Source organism: Medicago sativa, chromosome 6, assembly GCF_051527215.1.
Source record: "Medicago sativa cultivar Bolivia chromosome 6, Bolivia_mono, whole genome shotgun sequence".
Classification (NCBI taxonomy): Eukaryota; Viridiplantae; Streptophyta; class Magnoliopsida; order Fabales; family Fabaceae; genus Medicago; species Medicago sativa.
The window spans coordinates 21296834-21321525 of NC_140754.1; the positions used below are offsets into that span (position 1 = coordinate 21296834).

The following is a 24692-nucleotide window of genomic DNA, read 5'->3' on the forward strand; positions in this document are numbered from 1 at the left end:
TAAAAACAATTAATTTGAGATAGAAAGGTTAAGGTTTGTTGAGAAAAGGGATAATATTAATATAAAAAGATAACATTATTAATGTGAGATTTTTAAAAATATAAGAAAGCACTTGTACACATATATTATTTTTCCCACTTTAAAAGTTGTACTTTTTTTTTGTGTGTTGGTTCCCTGGACAAAGAGGCATTGATAATTTGGATTTTGGAGCCACCTGAGAGGTAAGTAAAGTCTGGTAAAAAATTGTTACACTCAAAAATTGAACTCAAGTTCTCATGAACGATTCGTTCTTTAATAGAGCATATTAATTATCATGAATGATTCTCGTCTTTAGTAGGTAAGTTTTTTTTTTGATCAAGTCTTTAGTAGGTAAGTAAAGTTTGATTAAGAATATATTAGTGATTTGCATCATTAACATTGTTAATTTAAAAACATTTAACTTTGATTTTTTTTTTAACAAATCATTTTACTTTGATAATTTACCAAATTTACAAATCTCATTAATTTTTTTCTTTCATATGTTTGTTCCATAAGAGATACACCCTAGCGTCCCAAAATATAAGTAAAAATTAGTCAACAAAAGTTAATGTATTTTGTTCAAAATTTGTATCAAATACATCAATTTATGTTGACCCATTTATTTTTTCTTTAAAAAAAAAAATGTTGACCCATCTTTTTAATGTGTGTTGGACATTAAGCCTAAATACTTTTAGACCTTTGTTTGTCGGGGGACTTCTACGGTGCACTCGTAAATTGAGGTGTACCGGTGCTCTTGTTTCCTAAATCTATAAATTAACAACCATTTTTATGAATTAAAGAACTCTTCGTCGGCATTTATATTTTAAAAAATATCATTTCATAAGAAAAAACATCATTTCATTGTTTATAAGAATCATAGTAAACTTTTTACATATTATCGTAAAAAATAATCAATGTTCTCTATTATAAGTGATAAAAATTAAAAGTAAAATCAATTTTATTTCGTTGTCGCTTTTGGTAAATAAGATTAGTTATTATAATTATAAATGATAAAAAATTATATTTTTCTTCAGAAAAAGCTACTCATTTAACTAATAATTTAAGGATTTTGTGTACCAATACACTCAAATATTTTAGATGTACCGTAGAATTTGCCTGTTTGTCGACCCGCAAAAACAACCGGTAGGACACTTCTCATTAAATTAAAGGCCCTTATTATAACTAAACTAAATAAGGCCTTGTCAAGTAACATTTGGTCATATCTTAGATTAATGATATTAAAAGGGATAAATCAACAAGAGTAAGATGGCTCAAATGCAATGAAAATAAAAATTTTAAAACTTTGTTACCAGGCAGAGTCAGAGATTATCCATATAATTATATAAATGCGTGGTTGGTAACAGTCAATATTTGAAAATGAACACCAACCAATGACTGCTACCTTGTTTTAGTAGTGTAAGCAACTCAACACAAGTTTTCTTCAGCTAAAATTTTTTTGAGGGACAAGGTGAGTGAATCTAAAAGGAAAGTTGTTGAATCAAAGCATTAATCATATTGTAATTTGAATCAAGCAGGCGAGTTAGCACGTAATCCCGAGACTCTCCATCTCTTCTCGTGCTATTAACATCATAATTGTGGAAGGTCACTTTCACACTCAACAGCAGCACCAATCTTCTCCTTCGTGTGTCCACTCTCAGGTAAGTCCCCTCCTTGTCTGCTTGAAATCCGAGTAATAGAAACATGTAAATGAATCAAGCACATTACATACTAAATCCGGATTGGGTGCAGTCGGTACCCTTGACTGCATGCTGTCAGTGAAATCCTGACTGTCCGACCTAAATACTTTGGACAGGAAACTTATAAGATTAACTCCAAAATTCTCTATGTTTGCAAAAGGCGCGACAAACATAAATTTGACAGTTTTAGGATTCAGGTTTATATAAATGAATTTAAGCTAAACTTAAATGAACCTTAAATTTGGATTTTGATGTGTTCAAAACTAAAATGAACCTTAACTATGGATTTTCTAAACTGCCACATTACAAACAAATGGCTTATAGATTTGCTAGCTTCGGTTTTTTATTTTTCATAGATTTGCAAAGTGTGACATTGTTGTGCATACTCGGTGTTTCTTATTCATCATCAAACATGACGATGACATTTGTGATATTGTGTGGTATTGTCAATACGTCGAACTCTGTAGGAAAACAATACAAGCACTGCACATATGAAAACTAAAACATAGAAAAATGCACATTTTTTTAGGGGAGAAAAATGCACAAAATTAAACACATTCATCACTAATCTTTAAAGTTTATTGCTACTAACATTATAAACATAAACAATAGCAATTAAAAGGGCTCCTTCACAAAAGTTGCAACAAAGGAAAAACAACAGCATTCCCTACTACCAAAAGTTGCATCAAAGGGCTCCTTCACAACCTGCAATTAAAAGAAACTCAAATGGAACTTTCAAGAAGAAAAAATAAATCAAGAAAGAGTATTTCTTATTCAAGACATCCATTTTCTAGGGACAAAATCACACTCACTTGTCATGACATACATAAAAGGTTAACCCCATCAGCAAGAATTTTCTAAACTAGAAGAAATCCATAGATATTGTGTAGTGATGAAAGAAAGAATAATGAACTTACATCCAAAAGAATGAGAAGTTCCTAGCTGTTAGAAGCCCTCCAAACTGCACAAAGAATGATCAGACGAAAATCAAAGTCATGTTTTTCATTTTACAGATACTTTACAATAACCATATACAAATTGATCTAAATCGATTGGTGACCAAAATTGGCTCAAACACATTTTTATAGAGTGAATATAGAATCACCATCGCAAATATATTATGATGACCAAAATGGGACTTATACACGAGGTTCTCACAGCTCTCTCCTTCTGAGTTCTAACTATTGATGGAGAAGGTTAAATTTTTTACATCTAACACAAAGATTTGTGCGGCTAGTAGATATGCTAACAAACGTACTATTGACTAGGCATACATCAAAATACTTATTCCGATCTCAGAAAACCAAACAACTAACCATCTAATGCAATGCATGATCGTGGACTGTAGAAAATGTAATGCACAACAAAGGAACCAACGACTTTAACAAACAGATAAATGAAACAAACACAACAGTTTTTCATGTTGCACATTCCATCAATCGGTAGTTAACAATGATCCATTACGTTACCACTGATCAGGAAAAACATAATATAATGCACAACATGTACATACTAACATTAAGAACAAGGCGATATCAAACTTTCAACGTAGATTTTCGAGAGCCTCAAATCATGGATCTTTTTAATATCTGGACGCTCCAAAGTATCATTTTTGGAATCATAAACAAACAACTTCAATTCGAACCGAGTAAAACATTTTAGCAGCACTTGGCTATCCTCAGAAATATAAAGTACATCATTAAGATAGTTATAACAACCCAAGTGAGGAACAGTGGCGAATTTAGTCCAAGAGTCTCTATTTCCATATTCCTTCATAAGCCAAATATCTTGTCCACTAATGAGGCTCAAACAATCCCACAAAACCCCCAAGGTCGTAACCATTTCTACCGTGTCTTCTCCATAATCAGGATGCAAAATCTCTTGATAGGACTCTGTCCCCAAATCAAGAGACACAATTGACCAGAAAGTTGAACCCCGGTAAAATACCAACCAATTAATTGTGCCACTTAAAAATTTTCTGATCCAATTGACAAGTCACCGAAACAAGGAAACTCATCTATCAATCTCCAAGAATTGGTACCCAAAGTATGAACCTTGACTTGAGTTTGAGTTTTGCAGATACCGCTACTATACATATCCCTAATTAAAACATCAACAACTTTATAATTATCCGTTATATTATCATAGCCAAAGCCATGCCTGGTGTGAACATGTTTATACCTGGTGCATTGATTTTCTTCCATAGGGGGCAATATGTTATATTTTCTAATGGAAGGGTTCCACAAAACAACAGTGATGCTTTCATTGTAAGGCACCACAGTTAAACAAAGGATTCCATCACAAGAGGCAACTATGCGAATACCATCATAAAAATAGTTTTCACCATGGAGACGGAATGTGATCTCTGTGGCGTCGTCATAGGTGCAACCGTTGAAGATTGTGCACAGAGGATAAAGAGAGAAGTCTGATGGGTTGTTCTCTGATGGTTGAATGAGATTGTGGTTCATGGTTGACGACATGCAGTGAAGGTGTTTCTTGGCAAATTTGCGATCGGCAGAAATTAGCGAATTCCAGGGTTTACAGACACACCTGAATTTCATGAGGGATTGCACCGGGATTCTGCATATAATTTCTGTTATGAGATCCAAAGGAAGACTGGGTAGCAGCGGCGACCGGGGTGGTTGTTGTAGTGAAAATCCGGCGAGAGGGTTAGGGTTAGGGTTAGAAGAGGGTAATGTTAGGGTTTCTGCTGTCTCCTCGGCTGCCATTTCTGAGTGAGTGTGGGCTGGCTGCCTGGCTACCATTAGACTTATTTTTTTGTGTATATATGATATTCTTTTCGCACAAACGTAAATATTAATTTTCTAAAATATAATTTCTACCATTAGACCTGAATCAAGCACATTACATACTAAATCCGGATTGGGTGCAGTCGGTACCCTTGACTGCATGCTGTCAGTGAAATCCTGACTGTCCGATCTAAATACTTTGGACAGGAAACTTAGATTAACTCTTCGAAATTCTCTATGTTTGCAAAAGGCGCGACAAATATAAAAGTTGCCAGTTTTAGGATTCAGGTTTATCTGATTTTAGGTTGTGTTGAATGAAATTATAGTTCGGTTTTTGAAAGAAAAAAGAAGTTAATTAAATGAATTTAAGCTAAACTTAAATGAACCTTAAATTTGGATTTTGATGTGTTCAAAACTAAAATGAACCTTAACTATGGATTTTCTAAACTGCCACATTACAAACAAATGGCTTATAAATTTGCTAGCTTCGGTTTTTTATTTTTCATAGATTATGCAAAGTGTGACATTGTTGTGCATACTTCTTGTTTCTTATTCATCATCAAACATGACGACGACATTTGTGATATTCTACGGTATTGTCACTACGTCGAATTCTCTAGGAAAATAATACAAGCACTACACATATGAAAACTAAAACATAGAAAAATGAACTTTTATTAGGGGAGAAAAATACACAAAATTAAACACATTCATTACTAATCATCAAAGTTTATTGCTACTAACATTATAAACATAATACAATTCAAGTAGCAAATAAGTTGTAGCCTCCAAGGCTCAAAATAACATATTTAATATTCAAGCATAACATAAATCAAGAAAGAGTATTTCTTATTTAAGACATCCATTTTCTAGGGACAAAATCACACTCACTTGTCATGACATACATAAAAGGTTAACCCCATCAGCAAGAATTTTCTAAACTTACATCCCAAAGAATGGCAAGTTCCTAGCTGTTAGAAGCCCTCCAAACTGCACAAAGAATGATCAGTCAAAAATCAAATTCATGTTTTTCATTTTACAGATACGTTACAATAACCATTTAGAAATTGATCTAAACCAATTGGTGAATAAAATTGGTAAACACAGTTTTATAGAGTGAATATAGAATCACTATCGCAAATATATTATGATGACCAAAATGGGACTTATACGAGGTTCTCACAGCTCTCTCCTTCTGAGTTTTAACTATTGACGGAGAAGGTTAATTTTTTGCATCTAACACAAAGATTTGTGCGGCTAGTAGATATGCTAACAAACATACTATTGACTAGGCATACATCAAAATACTTATTCCAATCTCAGAAAACCAAACAACTAACCATCTAATGCAATGCATGATCGTGGACTGTATAAAATGTAATGAACAACGAAGGAACCAACAGCTTTAACAAACTGATAAATGAAACAAATACAATAGTTTTTCATGTTGTACATTCCATCAATCGGTAATTAACATAATATACACAGCATGAAGCAAAGTTTGACATAAAGTTGTAGTCAAATATAATGCACAAATGGTATAGCAAAACATATGCATACTCACATTAAGAACAAGGCGATATCAAACTCTCAACGTAGATTTCCGAGCGCATCAATCCTTTGGTCTTAATATCTAGACTCTTTAAAGTACCATTTACGGAACCGTAAACAGCCAACTTCAATTCATGCATGGCCATAAACTTCAACAGAACTTGGTCATCGTCAGAAATACAAAGTACATATTCAGGATGGTAGTTATAAGAAACCAAGTGAGGAACAGTGGCAAATTTAGTCCAAGAGTCTCTATTTCCATATTCCTTCATAAGCCAAATATCTTGATCACTAATGAGGCTCAAGCAATCCCTCAAAACCACCAAGGTCCTAACCCTTTCTACAGTTTCAGGATGCAAAATCTCTTGATAGGACTCTGTCCCCAAATCAAGAGACACAATTGACCAGAAAGTTGAACCCCGGTAAAATACCAACCAATTAATTGTGCCACTTACAAAATTTCCTGATCCAATTGACAAGTCACCGAAACAAGGAAACTCATCTATCAATCTCCAAGAATTGGTACCCAAAGTATGAACCTTGACTTGAGTTTGAGTTTTGCAGATACCACTACTATACATATCCCTAATTAAAACAGCAACAACTTTGTAATTATCCGTTATATTATCATAGCCAATGATGCAGGAGGGTTTTATTAGTAATTTAGTAGTATTTATTATTTAGCCAAATCTTAGTAATTTTCTAGAACTTTCTATTATTATTTCGTTTTATTTTACTTTGGCCCACGGGTTTGTTATTTCTTTCACTATATAAGCAGAACTTATGTAGCTTAAGAGACACACTTTTTTATTCATTAATAATATTCGAGATTTTCTCTCAATTTTTGGTGGATTCCGGAACCCTTATTTTGATAGGTTTGTCGCTTGCAACCCTATTTTCACAAGTTTGTCGCTTGCAAACTTGTTCTTTTCTATCTAGGTTTAGCGCTTGCTAACCCTACGCTTCCGTACTGCGTCAGTTGGTATTAGAGCAGGTTTCTCCTGTTCTTTTTCTAACGTGATCAGCCATGGGAGATCAACCGGTGATGAGAGCAAAATTTGACGGTTTACATATGGCCGCCAAAGCTCTGTTAGATCAGATGGTGGCATTAACAGCTAAGATCGGCAACATCAACAACAACAACCGCAACAACCGTAACTACGACGACAAAAACAAAACAATCAGAACAGGAGAGGTGAACCAATTAGGGTTCGTGGTGAAAACAATCGAATTATTGAGGATTCAAATTCTTCAACGGTGGAGAAAACTGATTTTGAAGAGATAATGTCGAATCATTGGAAGAAGCTGCAGATTTTACGAGAACAGACTGATTCTGCTAAATCTATTGAAAAGGATCAGGAAGCAAAAAGTAAGGTAACATGTGAAGACGTAACAATAGATACTACACATGGTAATCAAGCAATGGATTTTGAGAAAGAATCACTTTCAGAGGACCATAAAGATGAGGAAAGGCCAGCGACAGTAAAAGAAAATAACGATGAATATTGCTTAAAAGTATCAACAATCCTCAAGGAGGCAACTTGTTCATCTGTATCTTCGACAATTGAGAGTTCAATCTCAATGTCAGTGGCACCAACAATTCGGAAATTATCGCAGCAATTAGATTCAAGTTCTCAGTTTTTAGATCCTGATTCGGAAATTGATTCTGATTTAGTCGTTAACTCGGGTTTGAATTCAATTTCAGAAATAAACATGGAGATAGAGAAACCCACGTTGTTGGACAAACAAATTCCAACTAAAGCATTCTCGTCATTCGTTCCGCAACGCTTGGGTGAGGTAAAGTTCCAATCCCTCTCACATAACACAATCGGCGGAACCGAGCAATCAGTGCTTTTAAGTTTCAACAGTCTCCGATGTTACGATCCCGGCGGGTTTCTAGTTGCGTTGAGATCATGTTTTCAAAATCAGACCTCTCCCTCCAATCTGCAATGTTTAAGTGAAGTAAAATGTAAACCATTCTCATCTAATCACCTGATTGCACTGCCTCTGAAACCACCTGATGTCATTCAGACATCATCACTCAGTCTGCCTTTCTCAATTACTACAAAAGGTATGACATCAATTAAATTTTCGGATGAATATTCATTTATAGTGCTGCAAAGAGTTGCTGAAGCTACAAAGCAAGCTATCAAACGGAAAATTGTGGAAGCCACATATGTTGATTTTCAGTCATGGAGTATACCTACAAAGCCAAAGCCATCGGTAATTTCTGGCAGTGATATTGCAAAATTGTTTGTTCCGGCGCCACCACCGAAACCTTCACATCCATGTATATTCGCTCCGACACTGCCGCCATTACCCAAACCTCCGGATCGAAGCTATCAGAAGATTCTCGTGGATTTTCAAGTGACACAGAATTTCACCTTGCCTCCACCACTTCCCGCACCGTTAGACACCGGAAATAGATCGGGGAAATTCATCACAACAACATCGGTTTCTTGTGCCCATTACATGTTTGTTGAAATACCCCTCAGGTACAGTCTTAACTTTGTGCAAGATTGTGCTCTCAAATTGATTGTTTGTAGTGACAGTCACCGAAGTTTCGATCCCGACATATCATTATTGTTCGTGTTTCTGCCTATTTTGATTTCGTTTCCCTGTCCATTATGTTCCATGTTAGAAGAATCTCTATCGGTTGGAAACAAAGAGATGAATAACGTTGTTATACTATTCGTTGCTTTGCAAAAATACTATGACACTAACACTTTGTCATGCCTAAATAAACATTCTCACTTCTACAATTTGAAGGATATTGATTTTGAAAATATATTGGGAGATTCTTGGTTGAATGGACTTGTAAGACATATGGATACTTTTGTTGAAAGGGGAATTTTGGTTGTTAGGCATGTTGGTTCTATTAGCAAAACAGTGAGAGCAGTTTGTCTTGGGATTAATTTGATCAATAAGTCCTTTTCTCAGATTGGCCTACAAGGAGCTCAAACGTGCCCTATTTACATGGTTAAGTTCAGTAATAAATTGGAGGTTCCTAATTGCAATTCTAACATGATCACCAAACTGTATCATGTTCACACTTGGAGCTACTTAATTGATTATTTTCTTCATGGTTGTTGTTATGTTTCGACAAATATTCTCTACTATTTTAATCATAATGCAAGGGCCAGAGGATATGTGCTTGTTTCTAAAGCTAGTAGTAATGAAATCACTTCACTGCTACCTTTCATGAAGTTCAATAAGTGGTTAGTTGAAAGATGTTATGGATTCAAGATGGTTTATGTGAATATGAATTCTAGCTTTGAATGTTTTGGCATGTCAATTGATGATGTCTTTATTACAATGTGGCTTGTGTTAGGCTTGGAATTCTTTGCTGCAATAAAAGTTTCTGTTGGAGTATATATCATGTGGAATAAACATGTTGGAGATTTAGTGTTTGTGCATTTGACCTCTCAAAGTTCAGAAGAAAAGGAAGATATAGGAACTGCCATTGAGTTCCGTTCAGTCCAAAAATGGCTTGATACTACTAGCAAAAGGAATTTTTATGCTGTAGAATTTTTATTGTTTCTTCTTGCTACCTATGGCTTGAAGAATTGGAAAATAAATCTTGTTTATGAGGCGTCTCAATCTCTCTATCTAATTTCCTTTTGCTCAAGTGTTGAGATACATGATATAGTACTGATGAATGATGGAAAGAATTCAGAATTATCAAATAATTGGTCACTCCATCATCACTTGGGCTACCTCCCGGTTGCAAAGTCTTGTGTTTCTCTCATTGATGTTAGTTTGGAGAAAGAAAGTTGTGATGATACAATGGCAATAAGTGAATCTCCTTTAAAAGAAGTTATTGGAGAGAATGTTGTTTTGTTTCTAAATCTAGAGCTAAATTCCTTGAAGTGGCAGAAGCTAAATTTTAAACGTGTTCTGCAATATCATGAAAATTACTTCAAATATATGATTATGTCTGAATGTCAAAAACATTATGTTGTGGCTGATCTACACAGAAAAATGATTGATAGGGGACAGTGGCGGAGCCAGGAATTTCATAGAGCCTGGGCGAAAAATATATGCAAATGCGGAAATTGGTGCGGTACATCCCATTACTATGAAATGTACAGTAAAATTTCAAATGCGGAAATTATTTGAATATGTACGTACCGTCAAGAGAACTGCTGTCTCTGCTCCCTGTGAATCCTTAAAGGTAACATAAGCAACTTGAGTGCGATCAGATTTCCTGCAGAATTACAACCAAAGGGTGACATTTAGGATAAAAGTTAACACAATAAAAATCAGAATAAATTTATAAAGATAAGTACATAATGGGATGATTGGAGTTGTAGACACTGGAAATTCAGAAACTGCAGGTGATGTTGATTGAATAAGGTTAGTGCATAGCCAAAGAGCAAAGGCTAAATTCATCATGATAAATCAAAAGTAATTAACGGATTGAAGGAACCTCTCAAGTTCAATCAAATTTGAAATAGAAACTGGGATTGGACCTGAGATATTGTTGCTTCCCAAGTTTAGCACCTTCAAGCTTGACCCTTCTACAAATTCTGGAATGTGACCTGAAATGAAATTATTTGATACATCAATTACCTCCAAAGAGATGCTTGTCATATCATTTATGATTGTTGACAGTGAACCGATCAATAGATTTCCATGCACCCTCCAAGTGAATTATCATCAAGAACAAGATGTGTGAGGTGGGTTAAATTTGAGAAACTAGAAGGAATTGGTCCTGTAATATGCTTCAGCCCACTTATCATCAATACCTCTAAGAATTGCAAATTCCCAAGTGCTGGAGAAAGAGTGCCCTTCATATAAGTGCCACTATCTCTAACATCAGAATTTTGTATCTGCAACACATTAGAAAAACAATAAAAGCAAAAACATCAACTTCCAATTTCTTATATGATTCATCACATTAACAACACTCTTTCCACTTATCATTTCAGATGCTTTATGGCACGATGTGATTACGTTCAATTAATTCATTTTCTCGACAAGTATTAGCATTTCAAATTTTAAACATAAAAATTGATCAACTAGTTCTATTAACAGAAGAAAAAAAAAAGTAACTGATTGATGAAGAAATTACCGAATGAACATCAAAATAGAGAACACTCATTTTGAAAGCCAAGCTATGAGTAGCCAAAGCTCTAGCAGAAGCAGATCTACCAACAATCCCAAGAACAAGACCTCGACACCGCCGCATCCCTCGGCACAGCGGCTGAACAGAACCAAGCCAACCGGAAGCCGAAAGTGCATGACGAGAAAGCAGATGAGTCCGACGAAGAAGACCGAGAAACAACGCCATCACAGTATCAGCGATCTCCTCAGCACGTGATGTATCAACATGAACAAGAGCAGAACCCACTTTCTGACAATCAATAAACCACAATCCTGACAACCCACTTTCTGAAACTGATCAAATGATTCAAAAATCAAAACTTTACAATCAATAATCCAAAAAGCATGCAAACCCAAAAAAGAAATTGAAAAAAAAAAGAGCAGAACCTGTTGTTGAACCTTCGAACCTCTGAGAATGTTGTTGAAGTGCCATAGATTTGCCCAATTTTTTTGTTTTTGAAGTGTGTAAATGGAGGGTCTAATGTGAGGAACTTACGGATCGAGCCCGGGCGACCGCCCGGGGTCGCCGGGCGCTGTCTCCGCCACTGAGAGGCACACTTTTTTATTCATTAATAATATTCGAGATTTTCTCTCAATTTCTGGTGGATTCCGAAACCCTTATTTTGATAGGTTTGTCGCTTGCAAACTTATTTTCACAAGTTTGTCGCTTGCAAACTTGTTCTTTTCTATTTAGGTTTAGCGCTTGCTAACCCTACGCTTCCGTACTGCGTCAGCCAAAGCCATACCTGGTGTGAACATGTTTATACCTGGTGCGTTGATTTTCTTCTAAAGGGGGCAATATGTTATATTTTCTAATGGAAGGGTTCCACAAAACAGCTTTCCTTTCACTATAAGGCCACGCTAAACAAAGGATTCCGTCACAAGAGGCAACTATGTGAATGCCATCTTCAAAATAGTTTTCACGGAGGAGAGGGAATGTGATCTCTGTGGCGTTGTCATAGATTGTGCGCAGAGGATAAAGAGAGAAGTCTGATGGGATGTTCTCTGATGGTTGAATGAGATTGTGGTTCATGGTTGACGACATGCAGTGAAGGTGTTTCTTGGCAAATTTGCGATCGGCAGAAATTAGCGAATTCCAGGGTTTGCAAACACACCTGAATTTCATGAGGGATTTCACCGGGAGTCTGCATATAATTTCTGTTATGAGATCCAAAGGAAGAGTGGGTAGCAGCGGTGGAGGGGGCGGTCGTGGTAGTGAAAATCCTGCAAGAGGGTTAGGGTTAGGGTTAGAAGAGGGTAATGTTAGGGTTTCTGCTGTCTCCTCGGCTGCCATTTCTGAGTGAGTGGTTGGCTCCTGGCTACAAACTAGACTTATGATTCTTTTTTTTTTGTTTTTTCTAAATTACCTTTGAAGAATGATGGGTAATTTACTCACCAACCAATGAAAATCAGCAATTTATTGGTGGGGTCAAGATGGATACCACATAAAAAAGTGAATGTTCATTGGTTGAGGTAAATTACCCACCATTCTTTCATGGGTACTTTAGTTGTCACCGATTTTTTTTGGAGGGCCGTAAATATTATTTTTCTAAAATAAATTTTCTATATTTAACTGGACAAATTTCCCTTAGGGGGGTGTATTCAATTGGGATTTTGAAGGATTTTAAAAGACTTTTTACTTATAAAAAAATCTCAAGGTATTCAATCAAGATTTTAAAAGATTAGAAATAATTCCGGTGGTATTCAATAAGGATTTTCAAGATTTTTTAAAGAGTCCAACTGTAACACCCCGTTTTCCCAACTTGAAAATTTCATTTAAAATCAGAGTATTTAATTCATAAACGGAATGTCACATACTACTTTTAAGTCATAAAATAGATATTAATAAATATCCTTCCAGGTTCAACATCATAAAAGTATGGAAATACGCAGCGGAAATAGTTCAACATGAACAAAGTCTTGGCACGCAGGCCTTATCAGAAAAATCTCATAATTTGATTCAATACTTATTCGTAAAAAGTTCATAAAGACACGTAAGGAATAGATAAGAAAGCAAGCCCCATCCCGTTACGTATCAGAGCACCTAGACACAAGTGAGGAGTCCTCTCACGAACACTTCTAATCTTTAATACCTGCACATTACCCACGGTCGAGGCAACATATACGCAGAAGGGGTGAGATTTCTCAAACAATAATATTAAGCAGGTAACTCATAAACTACATTTAACAACATATACATCATATAATAGTCACCAACAATCATCACATAGCATCAATATTAATCACAAACGTCACCACATTTCATCAAACATTATTTATAAGCATCAACATCTAACATCAAATATAATCATTCGTCTTCATTCATCATAGCACTTCATTAATAACTTATCAACTTGACATCTTAACAACTTCGACTCGACTATGCAACTGCTACTTCTCAAGTCATCTTAAATCATCTTAGACATCTTCAATATGCATGTGGTACCACCAGGGCATTAAGCCTCCTTCGCTAAGGTCATATTTGGACCTGTCAGGCATTAAGCCCCCATCGCTAAGGTCATATTTGGACCTGTCGGGCATTAAGCCCCCATCGCTGACTATGCAACAACACAACTCTAAATGCAACTTGGACAACAACGTGAACATCTTATACAACTCCATTAAAATGGACAACTTCTTAAATCATGACAACTTAGACCGACTCATGCAACTTCATGACATTAAAGGTCAACAACAGCAAACAGCAACAAGTGCAGCATATAACAATTCTTATATAACCCATCGTCATTTAGTAACATCACTATATAATCATCTTCAATTATCACATAAATTACACATCTTTAAATAACACTTCAATTACACATCGTTAATTAGCATGTCAATTAATATCTCATATCACATACTGAGATTACAATATGTATGGTAAAGTTATATTTCCCAGGCCAATACTATCTCATATTAAAGAAATTATATACAACATTGGTTTTAATAAAAGAAATTAAATCAAGTCTCACTAGCAATTTCTAAAGCCAATATATAGGCAAACGTTTTTGCCACAATATTCTAAACTAATATCAAAACACCTTTTTATCCTAATACTTCTCATATTGTTGTGTTCGACAATTAATTAAGTGTTTTAAGTGATAGCTAAGGTATGAAAACAAATAGCCAGGCACGAATATTATATGGTAACCGATTGTTACAATTTCGAAACTGATATGACTAACCAAAATCCCATTGCATCCATATATCATGTATATAAATTAAAATAGAAAGTTCGTATGAGAATAAATTGCATAATAAGAATCATGCGAATCGTAAATCCTCTCTCAGATCAGATTATGAAACACGAGAACAAAATTGGCAGACAACTATGAATAAATCATCATACAAACACTAAACTCGAACATAACTCTGAAATAACCACGAATTTAGCACATGAAATTAATGAATCCAGAGACAAGAATATATTCAAAAATCACAGCAGCATATTAGAGTACGAATTAAATATGAATTCATTAAAAGATCATGAAAACAAAGAAAGAACACAAACCCTTCACTACCCATATTTTCATACAATCCTTATGGTGAATAGAGACTCCCCCTACATCAATTCAACGGTTTTTCATCACCTAATCATCAATTCTCACTCAAACCCTAATTCTCATAATCTTACAAAACTCATCCCAAAACATGTTAGATGCAATCTAATGATCTACAGACTTAATATTAGTGAAAGATAGTCTCACCCTTACCTTAGATTGTTTTTCTGAAATCAAAAGCAGCGTTCTTCTTTCCTAGGGTTCTCTCTCTCTGAGTTCTCCTTTTTCTTCTCTTCTTTTCCAAAAAGCGGTTTAACGTAAAAACTCTTTCTAACCTAAGCTTCCTTATTTATAATACTAATCACTCTTCCTAAATCTATTTAGGCCCAATAACTTATTCTTCTTTCTATTCTAACCTCCAATTCTACTTACACTAATAATTCTCATATTCTAATAAATAATAGAATAATGTCACATAATAAAATATTAACACCTCATATATATAAATAAATCACATAAATAAACCTTAACTTAATAAAAATAATTAAATAAAAAGGAGGGCGTTACAACTCTCCCCAACTTAAAAGAATTTCGTCCTCGAAATTCAAAGCACAGGAGAAAATAAATTTAGTTATTGCTTCTTCAAACAAAACACAAAAAAAAACACATCAAAGTTAGTCAGTTAAACATGATACATAACTACTAACTAGAAAACATGACGACACGACACATGACTCATCTACTTGGCCGGATGGACCGACCTGCTCTGATACCAATTGTAACACCCCGTTTTCCCAACTTGAAAATTTCATTTAAAATCAGAGTATTTAATTCATAAACGGAATGTCACATACTACTTTTAAGTCATAAAATAGATATTAATAAATATCCTTCCAGGTTCAACATCATAAAAGTATGGAAATACGCAGCGGAAATAGTTCAACATGAACAAAGTCTTGGCACGCAGGCCTTATCAGAAAAATCTCATAATTTGATTCAATACTTATTCGTAAAAAGTTCATAAAGACACGTAAGGAATAGATAAGAAAGCAAGCCCCATCCCGTTACGTATCAGAGCACCTAGACACAAGTGAGGAGTCCTCTCACGAACACTTCTAATCTTTAATACCTGCACATTACCCACGGTCGAGGCAACATATACGCAGAAGGGGTGAGATTTCTCAAACAATAATATTAAGCAGGTAACTCATAAACTACATTTAACAACATATACATCATATAATAGTCACCAACAATCATCACATAGCATCAATATTAATCACAAACGTCACCACATTTCATCAAACATTATTTATAAGCATCAACATCTAACATCAAATATAATCATTCGTCTTCATTCATCATAGCACTTCATTAATAACTTATCAACTTGACATCTTAACAACTTCGACTCGACTATGCAACTGCTACTTCTCAAGTCATCTTAAATCATCTTAGACATCTTCAATATGCATGTGGTACCACCAGGGCATTAAGCCCCCTTCGCTAAGGTCATATTTGGACCTGTCAGGCATTAAGCCCCCATCGCTAAGGTCATATTTGGACCTGTCGGGCATTAAGCCCCCATCGCTGACTATGCAACAACACAACTCTAAATGCAACTTGGACAACAACGTGAACATCTTATACAACTCCATTAAAATGGACAACTTCTTAAATCATGACAACTTAGACCGACTCATGCAACTTCATGACATTAAAGGTCAACAACAGCAAACAGCAACAAGTGCAGCATATAACAATTCTTATATAACCCATCGTCATTTAGTAACATCACTATATAATCATCTTCAATTATCACATAAATTACACATCTTTAAATAACACTTCAATTACACATCGTTAATTAGCATGTCAATTAATATCTCATATCACATACTGAGATTACAATATGTATGGTAAAGTTATATTTCCCAGGCCAATACTATCTCATATTAAAGAAATTATATACAACATTGGTTTTAATAAAAGAAATTAAATCAAGTCTCACTAGCAATTTCTAAAGCCAATATATAGGCAAACGTTTTTGCCACAATATTCTAAACTAATATCAAAACACCTTTTTATCCTAATACTTCTCATATTGTTGTGTTCGACAATTAATTAAGTGTTTTAAGTGATAGCTAAGGTATGAAAACAAATAGCCAGGCACGAATATTATATGGTAACCGATTGTTACAATTTCGAAACTGATATGACTAACCAAAATCCCATTGCATCCATATATCATGTATATAAATTAAAATAGAAAGTTCGTATGAGAATAAATTGCATAATAAGAATCATGCGAATCGTAAATCCTCTCTCAGATCAGATTATGAAACACGAGAACAAAATTGGCAGACAACTATGAATAAATCATCATACAAACACTAAACTCGAACATAACTCTGAAATAACCACGAATTTAGCACATGAAATTAATGAATCCAGAGACAAGAATATATTCAAAAATCACAGCCGCATATTAGAGTACGAATTAAATATGAATTCATTAAAAGATCATGAAAACAAAGAAAGAACACAAACCCTTCACTACCCATATTTTCATACAATCCTTATGGTGAATAGAGACTCCCCCTACATCAATTCAACGGTTTTTCATCACCTAATCATCAATTCTCACTCAAACCCTAATTCTCATAATCTTACAAAACTCATCCCAAAACATGTTAGATGCAATCTAATGATCTACAGACTTAATATTAGTGAAAGATAGTCTCACCCTTACCTTAGATTGTTTTTCTGAAATCAAAAGCAGCGTTCTTCTTTCCTAGGGTTCTCTCTCTCTGAGTTCTCCTTTTTCTTCTCTTCTTTTCCAAAAAGCGGTTTAACGTAAAAACTCTTTCTAACCTAAGCTTCCTTATTTATAATACTAATCACTCTTCCTAAATCTATTTAGGCCCAATAACTTATTCTTCTTTCTATTCTAACCTCCAATTCTACTTACACTAATAATTCTCATATTCTAATAAATAATAGAATAATGTCACATAATAAAATATTAACACCTCATATATATAAATAAATCACATAAATAAACCTTAACTTAATAAAAATAATTAAATAAAAAGGAGGGCGTTACACCAACAAAATCCGGTGGTATTCAATCAAGATTTTTCTCAACTAAAAAACTATCTCTTGGTATTCAAAAATGTATAGATTTGAATGGATTCCTTGCTATAATGGATTTTGTGAGACTTTTTAGTTGAAAATTTTAAAACTAACAATCCCATACAAACACCTGAGATTTCTTGAGACTCTTTTTATTCCCACTTCACCACCGTTGACATCCTCTTTCGCTTTTTTTTTCTTCTTCCTTTTCTCTGTCAAATTCTTCAAAAATCTATATATACTTGTTATGATTTCTTGTTTTTTTTTAACCGATTGTTTTTTTTCTTTTGATACTATTTCTTTTTATTTTGTATGCCATGTTTTTCTCTTTTCGATTTCTTGTTTATTTTACCGTTTTTGTTATGATTTGTTGTTTTTTGTCCGATTTTGTTGTTATTTTTTTGTCTGATTCTTTCTGTAACATGTTTTTATCATTCCAATTTCTTGTTTTTTTAGCATCTTTTTCTTTTGTCTGATTTGTTTTATTTTTACAACAATTCATTGTTTTTATTTTATTTTATGATTTATTTTCTTCTTGATAGAATTTATTTTATGATTTGTTGTTATTTTTCCTTTTGACAATTGTTTCACTGATATTATTTGCTTATATTGATTAATTATTTTCTTTTCATTGATATATATTTGTGTTGTTGTTTTGGTTGTTGTTGTTGTTGTTGTTGTTGTTGTTGTTGTTGTTGTTGTTGTTGTTGTTGTTATTATTATTATTATTATTATTTATAATAAGTGAATATTATTTTTATTATTAGGTAGTTTTTTTTCTTTTTTTATTGAATTATATTATTTGGTATATAGTCACAAATCTTTTGACAATTAGGAAACAACAATTGTTCTAGTGAGATGACTAGTTTGTTCCTTATACATATTAGTGATCAAATGAAGGATTCATAACAAGAAAATAACCGATAAAAGGGTAAACACAAATATAGTTATGTAGCATGGACCATGGATTAAACTACAGAGTTGTTACACTTCCTTGTGGATGTCAATGGGTCGCTTAACAAACAAAATGTAGAACCAATTTTTACGCAATACTCACTTTTTTTTTTTACTGAAAAGCAATAATCACTTAGTTAGTAAAATAATTTTGAATCAGTTTTATTTTTCTTTATTCAAATTTAAAAAAAATCTTAGAAATCTTTAGAGTAAAGTCATTGTTATAAATCCATTGAAATCTGTGTTATAAGTCCATTAAAATCTTGAGTGTAAAAGGTCTTTTAAAAAAAGTCTTTTAAAATCTCATAGAATCAATACAATCATACGAAGTCTTTTAAAATCTTACTTTTTCTACCAAAATTGTCTTTTAAAATCTCAATCCAATACACCTCCCAAATTGAATTGAGATTTCGAAGGATTTTAAAAGACTTTTTAGTTTTAAAAAAATCTTGAGGTATTCAATCGAGATTTTAAAAGATTAGAAATAATTCTGGTGGTATTCAATTAAGATTTTTAGGATTTTTTAAAGAGTCCAACCATCAAGATTTTTCACAACTTAAAAATTGTCACTTAGTATTAAAAAATGTATAGATTTCAATGGATTACTTTATAGAATGGATTTTGTGAGACTTTTTAGTTGAAAATTTCAAAACCTTAATTGATAATAATAGAATAAACATTTCCTAAAAAAAAAAATAATAGAATAAACATGTAACAACACGAAGAAAAAAAAAATAAACATGAAGTAACATGATCTTAAGTAAAAAAGAATGAAATAATGTGATCAACACCAACACACGTGGAGAAAACAAATATAGAAAAAATTAAACAAACATTAAAAAAAGACAATCAATTCGTGACGAAAATAAAACGATTGACTTTTTCGGTGAAGTTATCCTACATCCAATAATAATGCGCCACATTTTTAAATAACGTCATGTCATGTTGATGGTTGCATGGTATGTAGTGTGTACCTTCAGTCAAATTTAATTGTATTTTAACTCTTAGATTTTTTGAACCATCATATTAAACACATCATTGGTGTTATTGTGTAGCCTTTCACATTATATTATTTCCTTTCTCCTTTTTTCTTTCTTCTCCAAAAATTAAAATGTCTTGATCTGTGTTATTAAAGTTTCCAGATCTATATAACTGAATAAAAAAACATGATAATGTCTTATTTTTTATTTTAATTTACTTAATTACCTTAATCCAAAAAACCTACTCTAATATTCTTCATCTCTCCAGTACTTACCAGACTACCAGTATCATCCTCACCAAACTTTATCACATTTCCTGCCCTATTTTGTTCTTTACTTCATCATCATCATCAAACAAGCTTCTCCAAAAGTTCTACAACACCGTCTTTTTCTTGTTTCAATTACATCCAACAATATATTCAATCATCTTTACCAATTCAAAATAACAACTCTCTAAAATAACAAATATGTTAATTCTGGAATCTCAATTTCCCACCTTTCCTTCCTTTTTCATCAATGACGGCGGCGGTAAAGATGGTGACGGCGGCGGCGGTCTGACGGCGGAGATTGGGTTGAGAGAGAGAAGACGAAGGGGTGTTGAGAGAGAAAAAACGCCGGTGTTCGGTGTGAGAACGGTGGGTGTATCTCCGGTGAGAGAGTCTTGTTGTGAACGAGTTGACTCGGTCGAGTCACGAACGAGTAATTGTTGCTTTCTCTTTGATGTTCAAATCTAAACGATTTTGTCAATGTCTTTTTGTTGTTTCTTTTTGTTGTTGCTGGTGTTTCAGTTCCAATTTGCTGTTGTTGTTGTTGTTCCAATCTACATGGATTCATCACTGCATTATTCCAAAAAAAAAAATTGTTGTTCAAATTGTGGGCAGAGTGTTGATGGATCTGAAATGTTGAGTGTAAAAAGTGATTGACGTAGAGGATAAGTTTGAAGGGTGAGAGGGTTTGAAATTAGGGGATATGAGCACTAAAGTGATAAATTGTGAAATTTGGGGATGAACTTGCATTCAATTTCTGGGTTTGATGAGTTTTTATGGTTAAAGATGGAGAAATTTGAGGTTGAAGATGAACATTGATGAATTTGATATTATTTCATGAAATAGCTAAATGTTAAAATCAATTAATAAAATATTTTTTAATCAATTAAAATTAAATGTTTTATTTTAATTTCGAAAATATATTATTTGACATTTAAATATCTTTTTATTTTTGTTTTGCTTTTAGAAAAAAATGCTGATAAAAAAAGTTAACATATGAATTTCACTCATTATGGGCATAATTAAGCATTTATTAGATTTGTTATGCGCCTATTAATAGTAGGGGAAATTTCTTCAATAAATGCGCGCAATTCCCTTGGAACAACTTTGACTTTTGATTTTTATAGAAAAAAAATTAGAATTTGAAAAAATTGAAGGATCAAGGTTTCGAATTGTATACATAAAAACAAATCTCTAGAAAGCTAACCACCACACCAAGTGCTTATTTGTGTAACCAAGTGAAATATATTACTCCCTCCGTCCCATGTTATGTGACCTAGTTGACCATGTCACGTATGGCAATGCACAATTTTTAACTTAAATATCTTTAATAATTTATTAGAAAAATTATGAAAATTTGATATTTTGAAAATATTCATCGTGACGAATCCAACAAGATCTTATATGCTATATTTTGTATTTATGTATTAATAGAAAAATGAGGTCAAGGCATGTTATATGAATAGTACACTTTTTAAAATTAGGTCATTTAAAACGAGACGGAGGGAGTATATATATAAGTATATTACATATTCATTTATCAAAAACATAGGACACATCATTTTTAAATGTAATATTTACATTATTACATATCATCTTCCCCCTTAAAAAAAAAAATAATGTATCATTTTTTTAGAAAATATAGAAACAAATAAAGGAAAAAAATGTTTTTATGGGTTTTTAGTTTTTTATTTTCTGGTGTGTTTGATGGATGTATGAAAGGAAAGAAAATATTATTAATTGATTTCATGCGTTGCAGCGGCTTAATTCATTTTAAAGGTTGCGAGTTTGATCCCTAGCCAAACCTTTTGTTGTTTTTATTTTTGTTTTGCTTTCAAAAAAATGCTGATTAAAATAAATTAACATGTGAGTTTTAGTAAGCATGGGAACCAAACCTGAAACCAAGGTTGCGAGTTTGATCCCTAGCCGAACCTTTTGTTGTTTTTATTTTTGTTTTGCTTTCAAAAAAATGCTGATTAAAATAAATTAACATGTGAGTTTTAGTAAACATGTGAATCAAACCTGAAACCTCAAGGTACATCCAAAGCATTACTATCAACGAACCATAGCGTATTTATTGATAAATTTTTGTTACGTTTGCACTATATACTGATGAATTTTTATATGAAGGAGGCTTAAAAATTTTATTTTATTTTTACATACTTAATTTTGTTTTTTTAGAGACATGCTTGATTTTGTTAATGTGTTGGTTTATTTTTTTTTTATTATTTTAAGGAATGTGTTGGTTTATTTATTTTAGTAGTTTAATGTGCTTAAATTATTCCAGTTAATTATGTATGTTTAATACCAGTTCCTACTTCCTTCTTACTCAATTAAGGCCATCTTCAACAGTCTGATTGATTATATTTGTTTCCGTTAGTGACCTAGACTCATTTTAGTCGTCGGAGAAGCATATTTCCCAGTCGACTAGGTTTCTAAAAGGATAGTTTGTCAGATCGACTTACCAATCAGATTCCGATCTTAAAAGTTTCAGTTCCTACTTCCTTCTTACTCAATTAAGGTCATATTCAACGGTCTGATTGATCATATTTGTTTCCATTTGTGACCTAGGCTCTTTTCGGTCGTCGGACAAGTGTACTTCCCTGTCGACAAGGTTTCTGAAGGGATAGTTTGTCAAATCTACTTACCAATCAGATTCCAATCTGAAAAATTCTAGTTCCTACTTCCTTCTAACTCTATTAAGGTCATATTCAACGGTCTGATTGATTATATTTGTTTCCGTTTGTGACCTAGACTCTTTTCGGTCGTCGGGTTGTCGGGCAAACGTACTTTCCAGTTGACAAGGTTTCTGAAGGAATAGTTTGTCAGATCGACTTACCAATCAGATTCTGATATGAAAAATTCTAGTTCCTACTTCCTTCTAACTCTATTAAGGTCATAATCAACAGTCTGATTGATTATATTTGTTTCTGTTTGTGACCTAGACTCTTTTCAGTCGTCGGACAAGAGTGATTTCATTAGACCCACAAAATTAGTGATTTCATTTGATTAAGAACGTCGGTATATTTTATGTGCCGATATGAGAAAATCGATATTTTTTTTATGTGCCGGTGTGAGAAAGTCAACATGTTTTATTTGGTTATATCTGCGATGCAAATTTTTATGTACCGATATGAGAAAGTCAATATTTTTTTTTAGACAATAGTCGATATGATAAAATTTTGAAAATTTTATAGTAGATACCTAATTATAATTTTATTAAAAATAAAATTTCAATAATTTAAACATCAATATATAATAATAATAATAATAATAATAATAATAATAATAATAATAATAATAATAATAATAATAATAATAATAATAATAATAATAATAATAATAATATATAATATATACATATCATATAAGAAAATATATAAGAAAAATGTTTATTGGAATATTTATTGCTATAAATATTTAAAGACATGATATTTATTGCTACAATTTTCTAGCAGCTGTCACGTTGAAAAATATTTAATTTTGAAAAAATCAATAACACTGAATCAAACAGGGTTTATGGGACACAAAACCACTACCCCACTTTAAAATTACATAATATACGCCCTCCGGTCTCAAATATAAGAAAATATTCCTTTTTTAGATTCATTGGGTAGTTAATGTATGTGGTCTACATTGTAAAGCAGATACATTAATTATTCAATGAACTTAAAAAAAGAATTTTTCTTATATTTGAGATCGGAGGGAGTACATGTAATATCCCACTTTTAAGATACGAAGAATTACCTGTTAACGATAATTTAAGCGCGTTTAAGACTAGGGGTATAATGGTAATTGCGCCTGAGGGACTATTTAAGGACTTTAATCCAAATTTTTCACACAATCCTCTTCACTTTCTCTCACTAGGGTTTGAAAGAAAGTTTTGCTCTCCCTTCTCTCTAGAAATCGGTCATCATCATCATCCTTCACCCATAATTTTTGCTTCCTTTTTCTTCTCTTTGGAATCAATTATAAGATGATTAGGGTTTATGGTTTTGGATAGGGAAGTATTGAAGCAATCTTCTCTTTTCTTCTCTACACCTCTTTCTACTCATGATCATCCCTTAATCTTCACTTAATCCTTCAAGAAGTTAGAATTGAAGCAAGGGTAGAGTTTGGTGTTTGTTGGTGACAAGTTGGAAGCAAGCTTCACCAAACTTTCATCTTTCAACTAGGGTTTTGAGCTTAGGGTTTGTTGTCAAGAACTTGGAGTTGTGTACATATTCTCAGGTTATTTCAAGGTGAGTTCTAGGGTAGTTCCATTCCATGAGATGAGTGTTAAAGCTTGCATGAAAACTATATATCTTTTCTAGGGTTAATGTATAGGAAAGTTACCCCTTATATGCCATGCATCTTTATACTTGTGAATACTTGCATAATAGCTGTTTTACAGGTCCTATATGACTTCTAGTACTATGGTATGTCTTGGGATGCCTTGCTTTGAGGTTTTTGGGTTCAAAATGTCATTTTTACATGTTCTGGACTGCCATAACTCGCCATGGCGAGCTATTACTCGCCACGGCGAGCTGGAAGTGCGAATGGGGGGTTCCACTCGCCCCCAACTCGCCTAGGCGAGTAACTACTCGCCTCCCACACCATTTCACTCGCCATGGCGAGCAGACAGTGGGGTAGACTCCTTGTTTTGCTCGTCATGGCTGGTATGGGCGTTTCGCTGGCGGTTTTCTTAGAACAAATCTTGAACGGTAACCCCTCAATTCAAGACATCAAGGCA

General features: G+C 33.4%; 4 protein-coding genes and 1 long non-coding RNA gene across 10 annotated transcripts; all 5 read right to left on the minus strand.

The window, feature by feature from the left end:
* Positions 1–3233: 3233 nt before the first annotated feature.
* Positions 3234–4444, minus strand: LOC146913641 (F-box/kelch-repeat protein At3g23880-like). The gene is made up of 3 exons (XM_085720962.1): positions 3897–4444; positions 3715–3815; positions 3234–3607 (listed from the first exon to the last, which is right to left on the minus strand). The coding sequence occupies exons 1-3, from the start codon at positions 4442–4444 to the stop codon at positions 3234–3236; spliced, it is 1023 nt and encodes a 340-aa protein (XP_085577088.1).
* A 1586-nt stretch (positions 4445–6030) lies between these two features.
* Positions 6031–6597, minus strand: LOC146913642 (F-box/kelch-repeat protein At3g23880-like). The gene has a single exon (XM_085720963.1). It carries the CDS (start codon positions 6595–6597, stop codon positions 6031–6033), a length of 567 nt encoding a protein of 188 aa, XP_085577089.1.
* A 3433-nt stretch (positions 6598–10030) lies between these two features.
* Positions 10031–11675, minus strand: LOC146913643 (C-terminal binding protein AN-like). 6 transcript variants are annotated; one of them, XR_015013736.1, is made up of 6 exons: positions 11510–11675; positions 11091–11416; positions 10765–10848; positions 10489–10557; positions 10306–10347; positions 10031–10223 (listed from the first exon to the last, which is right to left on the minus strand). XR_015013736.1 is itself a non-coding variant. In XM_085716881.1 (5 exons), the coding sequence occupies exons 1-4, from the start codon at positions 11553–11555 to the stop codon at positions 10537–10539; spliced, it is 477 nt and encodes a 158-aa protein (XP_085573007.1). In that variant the 5' UTR covers positions 11556–11675; the 3' UTR covers positions 10031–10223; positions 10489–10536. The 6 variants fall into 6 exon arrangements, 3 of the variants coding, with proteins under 3 accessions (XP_085573007.1, XP_085573004.1, XP_085573005.1); XR_015013735.1 differs by having other exon boundaries at positions 10489–10848; positions 11510–11670; XM_085716881.1 differs by lacking the exon at positions 10306–10347.
* Positions 11676–11852: 177 nt separating this feature from the next.
* On the minus strand, positions 11853–12416 carry LOC146913644 (F-box/kelch-repeat protein At3g23880-like). Its single transcript, XM_085720964.1, has one exon. It carries the CDS (start codon positions 12414–12416, stop codon positions 11853–11855), a length of 564 nt encoding a protein of 187 aa, XP_085577090.1.
* Positions 12417–12937: 521 nt separating this feature from the next.
* On the minus strand, positions 12938–15793 carry LOC146913645 (uncharacterized). Its single transcript, XR_015016402.1, has 2 exons — positions 15681–15793; positions 12938–13215 (listed from the first exon to the last, which is right to left on the minus strand). It is a non-coding gene; the product is annotated as an uncharacterized LOC146913645 (long non-coding RNA).
* Between the last annotated feature and the right edge of the window lie 8899 nt (positions 15794–24692).

What these genes read in the sequence shown, in the direction of transcription:
- LOC146913641 (XM_085720962.1), bottom strand. Translation starts at nt 4,444, where the DNA reads ATGGCAGCCGAGGAGACAGCAGAAACCCTAACATTACCCTCTTCTAAC. An exon ending in GAAGAAAATCAATGCACCAG is followed by an intron (nt 3,816 to 3,896) that starts GTATAAACATGT and finishes TGTTTTAATTAG; the next exon opens with GGATATGTATAGTAGCGGTA. An exon ending in AGATGAGTTTCCTTGTTTCG is followed by an intron (nt 3,608 to 3,714) that starts GTGACTTGTCAA and finishes ATTTGGGGACAG; the next exon opens with AGTCCTATCAAGAGATTTTG.
- LOC146913642 (XM_085720963.1), bottom strand. Translation starts at nt 6,597, where the DNA reads ATGTATAGTAGTGGTATCTGCAAAACTCAAACTCAAGTCAAGGTTCAT.
- LOC146913643 (XM_085716878.1), bottom strand. Translation starts at nt 11,555, where the DNA reads ATGGCACTTCAACAACATTCTCAGAGGTTCGAAGGTTCAACAACAG. An exon ending in GTTCGAAGGTTCAACAACAG is followed by an intron (nt 11,417 to 11,509) that starts GTTCTGCTCTTT and finishes TCATTTGATCAG; the next exon opens with TTTCAGAAAGTGGGTTGTCA. An exon ending in TCTATTTTGATGTTCATTCG is followed by an intron (nt 10,849 to 11,090) that starts GTAATTTCTTCA and finishes AATGTGTTGCAG; the next exon opens with ATACAAAATTCTGATGTTAG.
- LOC146913644 (XM_085720964.1), bottom strand. Translation starts at nt 12,416, where the DNA reads ATGGCAGCCGAGGAGACAGCAGAAACCCTAACATTACCCTCTTCTAAC.